Genomic DNA, 12,574 nt, shown 5'->3' with positions numbered 1-12,574 from the left:
TGAAATCTTGTGGCCGGTAGGGGGTGTGTCATGTTTATCTCTATTTCTACCTCTTCTAGAAGGCCACTAAATAATGCACCTGAACATAATGGCGACCTGTGTCTTTTACAGCTGCTTGAAGGGGTATCTTCAGATAGAAATATGTTGTATACTTAAAGAAAAGACTTTCTGAACTGACTTGTGCAAAAAAGTAAAACATTCCCACACGTTCTACACACCTCATCCACCTGTATGTTCTGTAGATAACCAAATCAAATGGTTTTCTTTGACTTAATTTTATAGGCTTTTTTTTTCTTTTTTCTTTCTTTCTTTCTTTTTCTTTTTTTTTTTTTTAATACAATAAGCCCAGTATTGTTTCCATTACACTTTAAGTGGTAAGAGAGTTTTTAACAGACAGGGCATTTTTCTAAATAAGAAATGACTTGTGCTGGAACACATAGATGGTTCCAAGTGTATGCTGCTTTCACTAGTTGATTACCTTCAAGGATAGAACATATGTTTGATTCAAACAAAACAAAACAGTGAACTGATTAGATTTTATCTTACTTTGCAGTCATTTTTTAAAATCGTTTACTTGCATCTAACTGCCCTCTCGACTCACTCTGTCCCCTGCCTGTCTCTTCAGCATCAGCAGAAACATGGGTGGTTTGATCTGCATGAATGAGCTTAATGATTTACAAACACTCTCCCTTTTGGATATTCTATGGCATTGCTACTAAAGGATGACTGAGAACTCTTGAAGGCACTTGTTCTTACACTTGGTGCCCCAGCTATTTTTTTTTTTTTAACTAAAATAAGACACTAATGAGCTGTAGTAGTTATTAAACTGATGGATGGGCTGTTACCTTTATAATGGAGTATATAGAATGAAGTAAAGAGATGAGTGACTTTGCAAAGTAAGGCATGTCTTCTGGAATCTTCAGCTGTATTTTGCAGTTAAAAGGTGACACCTTAAAGGAACACTCCAATTTTATACAAGTCACTTTAGCTAATTACAAAGCTTAGTAAATAACTAAAAACTTTAATTGTCTAAAATATAAAAAAAAAAATACAGGAACCAGCAAAGTACTTTTTGACAAGAAAGAGCAAATTCAGGCTCGTGATCCTCATTTGAACATCCATAGAGTAGTAAGGCTAAGCAGTAGACTCAGTTTCATGCTTCAGTTTTCTACTTGCAAATAAGGGCTGGTGTTTCAATCTTGGAGTATATGTTTTAATATCAGGGAAATGGAGTCATGAATTTATTTTCTTTGAAAGAAATGGTTTGTAAATCTGATCAACCGCGATCTCAGTTCTTCAAAACATACATTTGTTAACTATTAATTATGGCTATATTCTAAACCAAATTCTGGCTAACTGGGCAGATAATCATGAAAATTACACAGGGAGGAACCAATTTTGTAGCCTATCTACCAGAAATCATGTCTTATGTTATGCTTTCTTCTGAGTGATTTCTTTCCAAAGCAATCTGTATTTGCTCATAAATACCATCACTCGGACTGAATAATGAATGAATGAAAATATATGACTATGAAGACTTGGAGTCTTGTTGTTGACCTACATACATTCGATAGAAAATCTAGACTATCTGATAAAAAAACACTGTCTTGGCACCAAAGTGTGTATGTGTTCAGCTTAAGGAAGTAAGAAGCTCATTAATAAACTTCCCAGCTAGGTGTGAGCTAGTAAGTATTACTCACTCCATTCTGAGTGACAGGACTAGCTATTCTGCTACTAGTTCCCATAAAAGCTGAAGTTGAAAACACAATTCCCACCTACCAAGACAAAGCAAAATACCACGTAAAGGTCATAGAGATTATTTAGGTATACACTATAACATTCGCCTGGCAATAGACTGTAAAGAGATGACTCTAATTTGGACATCTGCTTGGGTAGGATAAAAATCCACACTTAGTTGGGTTCAGATAAAAGAAATGCTCCCTGAAAGCAATTTTTATTTTGAAGTATTTTGCCTTTATTCTTTCAGAAACTAGTTCCTGCCCTTCCATAGTGTTTCAGACAAGGTCAGGCTCTAGAGATTCAGCACTAAATAAGCCAGATAAAAATCTCTTATGAATGTATTGTCTAGCAGAGAAGACCAACTTAAAACAGAGTTACATATGTAATTAACTTCAATTACGATTACATGATGCGAAGGGAAAGTGCTATGAAGATGTGAAACAAAGGAAAATAATCTACCTGACCGTCAAAGAAGGCTTCTGGGATATGACATGTAAGCTAAAAGAGAAAAGATGAGTTGAGAAACAGCAATGGCCAAAGGCTTAAGGATTGAACAAATAACTTCACCCCTGAAAACTTGAAGGAAGGCCTGAAAGAGGAGTTCCAAATGGTGCAGCCTGGGCCATTTTAAAGACCTGGGGCCATTCAAGGGAGTCAAGCTTGAAAGTGCCATGATCAGATTTGCAATGCGTTTTAAGTGGTAGCTCCAGGGAGCTGGGTCTTGACTCTTCGTTTTTATACCCATTCTACGAATGGGTAAAGTTTTATACTCTGTCTTCAATGAGTGGGAAGAAAAGTTCTTTAGTTTTAAAAGAGGTATGCGTTCTTTGAGTGTACCTTATAGGTAAAAATTCCAGGCAAAATTTTGAGTGACTACTATTTACATGCAGTCAGAATGAAAGCTACTTAAGAAAGCGGGTTTGTGAGCCAGATTTACTGGTTTTACATTCAGACTCTTGTCCTTACCTTGGGCAAGTTACTTTACCTAATCTTGTGGAGCTTTGGTTTCCTCATCTATAAAAAAATGTGTAAAACATGGGATAATAATGCCACTTATCTCATGAGTATTAAATGGGTAAATATATGTGAAGTAATTGAATATTATAAGATATATAATAAAGACTCAGTATTTATACTAGTAGTAGTAATAACCAATATTCTTTCATAGAAGTGATTGACTATGGATACAAAATATGTTTCAAATTCTTAAAATTGATTTTTCTTACTCTTTTTCATAAAGAGCTTATTATTATTATTCATTTTTATTCTGAGAGAGAAATAACACTCCCAGCAGGTCACCCCCAAACTTTAGCCAGCCTCGATCTTGGGCAAGTGTGTGTGTGCTCTGTACCAGGGAGGGTTCCAGACTTGAACAGTGAACCTTCTTATGTGGGCTTGCCTTGCAATGTCATGTTTTACCACTGTGCTTCTGTCTGGCCCTTGTTTCTCTTGTTTGTTTATTTCATTTTTCACTTTTCATAATCACTATTATTTCCTTTTTTAATATTATTTTATTTTCTTCTTTCTTTTTTAAAAAATTTATTCATTTATTATTTTTAATTTGACAGAGAGAGACACAGAGAGAGAGAGAGAGAAAGAGGGGAAGTGAGAAAGCAAGCCACCAGGTCCAACCTCGAACCATGGTCAGCCATTTGGTGGTGTCCAGTGCCTTAACCACCATGCCACCTACTGGACCCAATAATCACCATTATTTCTTTAAAACTGGTGTCTTTAGTTTCATGGCATAGTGAGCAAAGCGATAAAATATCAATCGCAGCTAATCTTTCCATTCTTCAAGCCATAATTTCTGATAGGGACTAGAGATATGAGATCAAAATCATTTTTTTTAAATATTTTAACTCATTTCAGACCAACAAAGTGTTATTGCCGAACTTCTTAAGACACCGTGGGGTGCTTACCATATAACTAGGTTAAGTTGTACCAAAGATATTCATCACTTTGTGCTGTTTTTCTTAATATTATCATGTGTATTCAATAGAGATATTTAAACATATTGGCTGCTCTACATTTAAAATGTCCTCAAATATATTTTTGTTCCAACTTCAACAAATAGCTTTTGATGCACTTTTATCAAACTGAAATGCCAAATATTTTCTACTAAGATCTGGATCAGGAATTATTAAATATTAAAATTATACCCTTCTGCATTTTCTAATGCTTCCTAGTCAATTTCTTTTGGAATTGAGATGACTCATGGTTTTTATGTTGCTGATCTCTCGTGATTACTAGAAAGAAAAATAAAATCATGGAATGTAAAGTTTGTTTTTTTCATTAACTGAATTTAGCTACATTTGGATCAAGTCTTAACTAGAGTACATTTTATACTTCCTGTATTTTTAAATGCTGTGTCTAATATTTGTTGACATTGTTGTCTGCCTGATAAGCCAGTTTTGTATGTATTTGTTTCATCAGCCTTTAGAATCTCTCTCCTAAGTTATGGAATCTCTGTCTTCAAAGGAATCTTGACTTTTTGTGTCAGAATAGACAACATTCCAATCAACCTTTTGCCTACCATCTCTCTAGATTTGGATGTGCTTAAATGCTTTATTCTTACATTTTGTACTTTTTAAGATATAGGTATATTTTAACTCCAGGCACTCACTTTTTAGGATCATTTTAGAAGACAAAAGAAGTGAAATGTTTCATGGCTAACAAAGTCTGGTTTTAAGAAAAATATGATACTAAATAAATTCTTAAGGGAACAAGATGGTGCTTTAACTTGGCATTATAATACAAAAATATTCTTCACCTCAGATGGAGCACTTTAAGTCAATTGTGTTTAATTCTAGCATAAAACAAACTATCATTCTTAGAGGTGGGGCAGGTGGTAGAAGACTAAAAAATGATAAGTATTTCTCCCTTAGGCAATGTTTGTTGAAAAGTCACTATCCTGCTGATATTTGGGGATGAAAATGTAATGCCGTCTGCTAGAGTATAATCGAATGAATGCTTTGTAAAGCCAGGGTCATGAAGAAAACTGTTTTCTTTTCCCAAGAGGGGTTATAGAATGTTCACAAAAGCCCCTCCATGAACCCTGAGGTGAAAGGTTACATCAGCTGGGGAAACTGTATATGCTGCCTTAAATGTTTTAGATTTCTAGGTTTGGCCAGGGAAATTGTCCATAAAGAAAAAAGCTATCCCATGGCACTGTTTTGAACATGGCTTCATGGCATTATTTTAACTTGGCTTCACAGATGAGGATGTTCACAACTAACAGAATGTTCAAACTGGTACACCCTGTACACTGGATCATCAGATCCAATTTTCTCAGTTTTGCCCAGTTTTGCCTCATAGGTTTCAAGGTCCAAGATATTCAACTACCTTGCTCAGGCCCACACAACATATTAGTGGCAATGTTGAGACTTGGACAACTTGTCACCAGGTCTAAGTTCGAAGTCCAATTCCATTCCTAGAATCTGTAGAGAAATACAAGACATGCTGATGAGTATTCAATTCCCTCACCCAATACAGCAGTTACTTAAGAATTATGAATATAAATTGCTTCCAAATGACATTTGGGTCAATTATTTTTTTTCTAGAACAATGGTCCCCTTGAATCAAGGTAAATACATTATGATTTTGTATCCCAACAGTAACCTCTCCTACCCTTGATTTGATCCTCATTCACAGTTTTCGATAAACCTCTTACCAGGTATCACTGGCTGTTGTTGCCATGTTGTCATAAATTAGTTATTACAGATAGTAATACCTGAGGGAAATATCTTATGAAATTTTTGTTATACAGATAAATTCGTGGAGAGAAAATTACAGGAATACAAATCATATTTAAGTCCCTGTTTCCATGATATTGGCCAGATGACTTGACTAGAATTTTTCTATGATGTTAAATTATTTTACAGGAAAGTAATTACATTATTAACTTGACTTAAGTATGAAATTTAGGTATTTAATAATGAGTTTTGTTTGTAGCAATATATACTGACATGTTATGGTTGAGTTTATGAAAAGAAAATTCAGGCCCATAAAATATTCAGAATTTAAGCTCATTATATAACTCAAGAAAGAGAAATAAAATGAAACTAGAGATTGTATTCAAGAGCTGTTTTTTAAAGTTTGTTTGTTATTCCATGAGTGGAAGAGAGGATCTTGAAGCTTTGATAAACTCCAACCTCAGCCAGTGCAGACCCTGGGCAGAAGTGGGGTAGACACTCAGCAAGGTCTCTGAATGTGAACTCCGAACCTTCCTAGATGTGTCAGCATCACAGAAACTCATACTATCCCACTGGGCCACCGTCTGGCCCCAACATGCTTTCAAAAGATCAGTCAGTGAAAAATCTGATTCTCTACACTGCTATTTTAGTTGAAAGTTTCCAAAAGCTTAGTGAAGAAATAGATCAGAGCTTGTAGATGACTGAGAATGCAAAAAGGACTTCTGGGAGAAGAAAAACATAGATGCTTTTCCCAATTAGGGAACTGGAAGTTATATTTGCTTCATCCTTATGATAAAATCGAGTGGTTTGAGATCCCTATGACTATATCCTATGATATTCCCTGAATGCCCCTCCACCCATAACACCAGCTCCACGTTTCAGAATACCCTTGGAGATTTCAGTGACTACCTGGAATATGCTGTCTTTATGACCATGGTCTGCTTTATCCTGTCTGCTGTCAGATGAGCTACTTTGTGAACCTGAATGTAAATCCCAGTCGCAAACATTCATTTTCCAGGGTCTAGGCAGTGAGTCTTCTATTTCAAAGTTATGTTGGGGAAAATGAAATATCTGCTTGAAAGCGGGGAAATCAATTGTTTTACTTTATCAGGATTAAAATAGGTAACAAACTGTTTTTATTTTGCCTTCTTTATTTTGTGGAAAGAAGATTGCTTCTTCATTCAAACTTACTGGGATAGACATAATATTTCTCATTCACCTATTATTTCAGTGCCTATACTGTATGTTAAGTTATACCAAGATTGAGATATGTGTGGTTAGAAATGGAGAATCTACTTCCTATTTCAGATAATTTACTAACTTTTATTAAGAAACACATGGGGGGAAATAGCAGTTGGTGTAATGGCTATGTTGTTGAACTCCCATGTAGTTGACCATGGTTCAAGTCCCAGACCCGGTGGCTTAAACTCACGCCGGGCACGTGTGCATGCATGTCCAAGATCCCAAGAGGAGAGTGGAGGAGAAGGGACTGTGGCGTGGCTATCCCCCCCAGGAGGTGATTTCTCGCTTTCTATCTCTCTGTCTTTCTGGCGAGCGCAAGCACCCTATAGTAAAAACTTCTCCCCCCAGCCACCCCTCCCCAAAAAAAAAGAAACACGTCGGGGGGGACCAGCAGATTGAGTAATGGCTATATTGGCTGGACTTCCAAGTAGTTGACCGTGGTTCGAGCCCTGGACCCTGTGGCTTAATCTCATACCGGACGCATGTGCATGTGTGTCCAAGATCACAAGAGGAGAATGGAGGAGAAGGGATTGCGATGTGGACATCCCCTCTTGGGGGGGGGGTGATTTCTTGCTTTCTGTCTCTCTGTCTCTCTCTATCTGCTCTATCTGGCAAGCATACGCGACCTACAGCAAAAAAAAAAAAATTTCATTTAATAAAAAAAAGAAAAGAAACACATGGGATAAGTGAGGCTCCATGGAGTTCTTGTAAGAGCTACTTTTTGTGGCTAATCTGAATGTGTCATGTTCTAATCACTGAGACTTTTATTGTCATTGTCAATAAGCATTCCATTAGTATTCCAGCACAATACAAATTTCTCTCCTCTGAGTTTTGAAACTACTGATAGTAAAGAGGAGGACATGTACGGTTCTCTTCATATCACTAACTTCACTTTACCGGAAAATAAGGGATACATACTACTCAGATTCACCTAGGACAGAGCTAGGTTTATGGGCAGGCAAATTGTGCATCAGTTGTATGAGACTCCATCCTCAGAAAGGTGCCATGCATTGTTTAATGTTTTGCTATCACCATTTCAAAATTCTCAGTAGTTCACAAATGAGAGGCCCTGCATTTTCCTTTTGTAATGAGCACTACAAATTATTTGGGTGGTTCTCAGTAACCCCTGATCTTGGTTATGTTGATTTGCCCTTGGCTTCCAACTGTGGTCTGTCAACATGTATAAGTGTAATGGCTATGTTGTTGAACTCCCATGTAGTTGACCATGGTTCAAGTCCCAGACCCGGTGGCTTAAACTCACGCCGGGCACGTGTGCATGCATGTCCAAGATCCCAAGAGGAGAGTGGAGGAGAAGGGACTGTGGCGTGGCTATCCCCCCCAGGAGGTGATTTCTCGCTTTCTATCTCTCTGTCTTTCTGGCGAGCGCAAGCACCCTATAGTAAAAACTTCTCCCCCCAGCCACCCCTCCCCAAAAAAAAAGAAACACGTCGGGGGGGACCAGCAGATTGAGTAATGGCTATATTGGCTGGACTTCCAAGTAGTTGACCGTGGTTCGAGCCCTGGACCCTGTGGCTTAATCTCATACCGGACGCATGTGCATGTGTGTCCAAGATCACAAGAGGAGAATGGAGGAGAAGGGATTGCGATGTGGACATCCCCTCTTGGGGGGGGGGTGATTTCTTGCTTTCTGTCTCTCTGTCTCTCTCTATCTGCTCTATCTGGCAAGCATACGTGACCTACAGCAAAAAAAAAAAAATTTCATTTAATAAAAAAAAGAAAAGAAACACATGGGATAAGTGAGGCTCCATGGAGTTCTTGTAAGAGCTACTTTTTGTGGCTAATCTGAATGTGTCATGTTCTAATCACTGAGACTTTTATTGTCATTGTCAATAAGCATTCCATTAGTATTCCAGCACAATACAAATTTCTCTCCTCTGAGTTTTGAAACTACTGATAGTAAAGAGGAGGACATGTACGGTTCTCTTCATATCACTAACTTCACTTTACCGGAAAATAAGGGATACATACTACTCAGATTCACCTAGGACAGAGCTAGGTTTATGGGCAGGCAAATTGTGCATCAGTTGTATGAGACTCCATCCTCAGAAAGGTGCCATGCATTGTTTAATGTTTTGCTATCACCATTTCAAAATTCTCAGTAGTTCACAAATGAGAGGCCCTGCATTTTCCTTTTGTAATGAGCACTACAAATTATTTGGGTGGTTCTCAGTAACCCCTGATCTTGGTTATGTTGATTTGCCCTTGGCTTCCAACTGTGGTCTGTCAACATGTATAATCTCTCCTCAATTCAACAAGCCAAGAAACCACTTCTAAAAACTAAATGGTTAAAAATTAATTTACAAGAACTGTTTTCTATGGCAGATGTATTTATTTTTAATAAATAAATGAAAATATTCAGGTAGATTTCCAGTTATACAATCCTTCCTTTGGTGAATCTGTTGTTTGTATTCATTTTAAGCTAACTAATGCAAAGTTAGTAGTGTTGGTTTCACTTTTTGCTTATTTTTCAAGAAAACTGAGCATACTATTTGGTTTATATTTCTTTAAAGTATGACTTGTGAAGAGTTTAGTTTGAAATGCATTTTCTCATTTCTATCTTAAATTGTAGTGGAATTTTGCTCAAATCTTGAAAAACTTAGCATTATGTTACATAAATTCAGGCATTAGCACCATCAGAAACAAATCCTGTTGATTTGAAGTACAATATTTCCTCTGAAACTGTTAGTTTAAAATGATGGCATTTCAAAAGAGGTCCTTCGGCCCCCACAGTGCTGTTCATGATTTTTGGAATACAGGTTTGCTGCTTTGCTACCACCCAATCTGTCCAGGCTTACTGCTACTCTAGAAGTCTCCTTTGTGACTTCTAGGTAAATGGAATTTCCCTTTCTCTGAAGTCTTTGGAAAATTGATGAATGTTTGTTCACTGGCTTTTAAACCTGGGTCCCCAAAGTTTTCTCTTTATGTATATTGGGGGGAAAAAATTCAAAGGGCCCATGTTTCTTTGTTCTCATCCAAGCCCACAATTAGCTGAAGTTCCTTCTGTGTAGCTAGGAGGAGGAGGAAGGGGTGGCCCAGCAGGCACTTTACTGCCTGCTAGAAAGTGCTCAGCGAGTTTCTTTGTCCTTTTTGTCAGGGACGGCTGCCTCTGTAATTGTGCTGCTGTAGGGAAGCGCGTGCCTTTGAGAGCATTATCTGATTCCTACAGGACGTCCACGAGTGCTTTGTATACTGACCCTTAACTTGAACACAAATAATTCTTTTCAATTCCTTTCCCAGCCCATTGCCTCTGGCTTGGATACCTAAGAGCTTTCCTTCAGCCTGGGTTGTGGGTGCATTTATGTGGGCCTAGGGTTTTATGCTTTTTCCTCCCCTAGTTGTCTTACCTGCAGTTTTGCCACACCTGTCAGGAGAGGAAGCTGAGAATGGAGGATAGGAGGGGGGTAGGAGCTGTAGCAGTCAGGGAGGGAGGGAAGGCGAGACAAACAGCTGCTCTTGTCAGCATGGGGATAAGTGTAAAGAGATTAATAGTTATTTGAAGAGCAAATGGGGACATGGCATTTGGCAGTGGAATGCAAGTGCATGCGTGTAATGGAATTGGGCATGCGGCTGTTAACATTTAGACAGAGGCGCTCCTGACTGGAGTGGTGCTGTCCATTTCTCCTCTCCGTGCGATTGAACTGAAGTTTAATGAAGTTACTTCATTACACTGGAAGTTGAACATTTTACAAGTTTAAATTCTGTTTCTGTGTGAGCTTGTCTTTTTCCTTCATTGTACTTAGTCTGAGTCTCTTGGAGTTCTCTTTCAATTGTAGAGCCAGACTCCTTGTGTGCGTTAGAACACGTATGCCAACTGAGCCATTTTACTAATCTTCTTGCTTTAACCTCTGCCTCCAAGCCCCTTCCATTTACTAGAAGAAGCAGTGAGCCTTCCCTGTGTCAGAAGAGGACACTGTGCCCTGGGCTGCATGCTCTTCTGGAAACGTCTGTGACAATAGGTTAATGCATCTGATTACCCTGACAGCTGTGATGGCATAGGCAGACCCCTGGACATGGAACCAGAAGACTTAGTCTTAAAATTCCCACTTTGCTACCTAGCTGATGCCTGGCTATTGGCTAATGGCTAATAAAGTTGTTTTGTAGTTTAAAACGAGAAGATAGGAATTCATTATTTCCATAAACATTGTCTTGAGTACTTAACTCTGTGCTTATGCCCATTCATGCAGAAGACTTAAAAGCTATAGCACTAATGCACTTTTCTGAATTATATCAAGAATAAAATCTTTTCTTAATTACTTATGTCATCATATTTATTATTATTATTATTTTAATTGACTATAGGTACATGAATTCACTAGAGAGAGACAGAGAGAGGGGGAAAAGTGAGAGAGCAAGTCGCCAGATCCAGGACTCAAACCACAGTTGATCATGTGGGATTCCAGCGCCCTAACCACCATAGATGATATTTCTTCGACTTACACGTATTCTACTCCAGAAGAATTAATTGCTAGAAATAAAATAGCAGACAAAAGAGATCCTGTTTGGATATCATACCAGGATGCTACTTTTAAAAATACTTGATTGGATCTCCCTAATCTTGCTACAAATGGACCTCTAGTATTTGTGAAACTATTCTCTGAGATGGGAGTGAGAGGTTTGGGACATTACTGGTACCCTGTGATAGACAGGCTCCATCTGTGACTAAGAAGAAATTTGAAGGTCTTCTGATTCATATTCAACAATGTGAATCTTAAATCCTTCTAGAACATATCAAGTAGTCTTTCTCAGTCTAAACACACTTCCCAAAACAAAGGAATAATTACCATTTGCTTTAAAGAATTCCTAAGCAACTACTGAGTGCTGAGCACTTTTTGCTTAGTTTGTGAAGCATATATTCTATTTTCAAATGCTCTCAAAGAAATCCGTCTGCAAAGGTGGTACTTAAAAGCTGTGTGATCCTTGAAGATCACTACACACACACACACACGCCTGAGACTTCCCCTGGTGTTCCTGTGTATCACTAATTAGTAATTTTATTTGGGCTGAGAAGTGTTTCAGACCTGAGGTCGATCTCTGCAGAATGATGCCAAGCGATGCCTTTTCTGGAGCAGTGATTTTCAACCTAAATGGCTAACACTGGGGTTTCTGGATATCCTTGCAGCCACAGTACACCAACCTGGGGCTCTTGAACAGCATGGACCAGCAGATACAGAATGGCTCCTCGTCCACCAGCCCTTACAACACAGACCATGCACAGAACAGCGTCACGGCGCCCTCGCCCTACGCTCAGCCCAGCTCCACCTTCGACGCCCTGTCGCCGTCGCCTGCTATCCCCTCCAACACTGACTACCCAGGCCCACACAGCTTCGACGTGTCCTTTCAGCAGTCGAGCACCGCCAAGTCGGCCACCTGGACGGTAAGAGCACACAAGCCTGACCCCCAAATGCGGGAACGGACTTCATCACCTCCCAAGGGTTTCTGCCCCTTCCAAGCTTAGAAACTCCATATGCAGTAGTGGAAGTTTTGTCTTCGAATATTTACCACTGCATCAGAAGGAGATATCATTTAGTGGGAAAATCTACATTCCAGAAATCAAACCTCTACCTTCTAGGAACTCCTAGAGGTTGCAGCTAATGGGTACCTGCCTGCTTCACAGTGCTGTGAGGCCCTTTGTGAAAAAAGGAAAAATACAAAACATTAAGCCAGTGATAAGCAACATAATCACAGGATATGTGTTTATGACCTCTAAAACGTAGAATATCTAGCAGTTTCATTATCTGTGAAGATATAAATGTCACATAAAGGTTTAATTTTTAAAAATGAAGAAAATAGTAAATACAGTATGATAAACAGTAAGAAAATAAAATTCCATTTTTATTAGGGAAGTGCTATTATATAGGTTCTGTAATAGGAATAGCTAT

At 38.5% G+C, this 12,574-nt stretch overlaps 1 protein-coding gene across 6 annotated transcripts in view; it reads left to right on the top strand.

The window, feature by feature from the left end:
* Positions 1 to 12,574, top strand: part of TP63 (tumor protein p63) — a 150,457-nt gene that overhangs the window by 56,594 nt on the left and 81,289 nt on the right. For all 6 annotated transcript variants that reach the window (XM_027775018.1, XM_027775019.1, XM_006156722.2 and 3 more), the window contains exon 2: positions 11,815 to 12,069. In XM_027775018.1, coding sequence (XP_027630819.1) covers positions 11,815 to 12,069 — 255 coding nt within the window. The remainder of the gene's footprint in view (positions 1 to 11,814; positions 12,070 to 12,574) is intronic.

This window comes from Tupaia chinensis, unplaced genomic scaffold (genome assembly GCF_000334495.1).
Source record: "Tupaia chinensis unplaced genomic scaffold, TupChi_1.0 Scaffold000515_1, whole genome shotgun sequence".
Lineage (NCBI taxonomy): Eukaryota > Metazoa > Chordata > Mammalia > Scandentia > Tupaiidae > Tupaia > Tupaia belangeri.
Note: the sequence above shows the minus strand (reverse complement) of the source record. Positions and strands in the feature narration are given on the sequence as shown.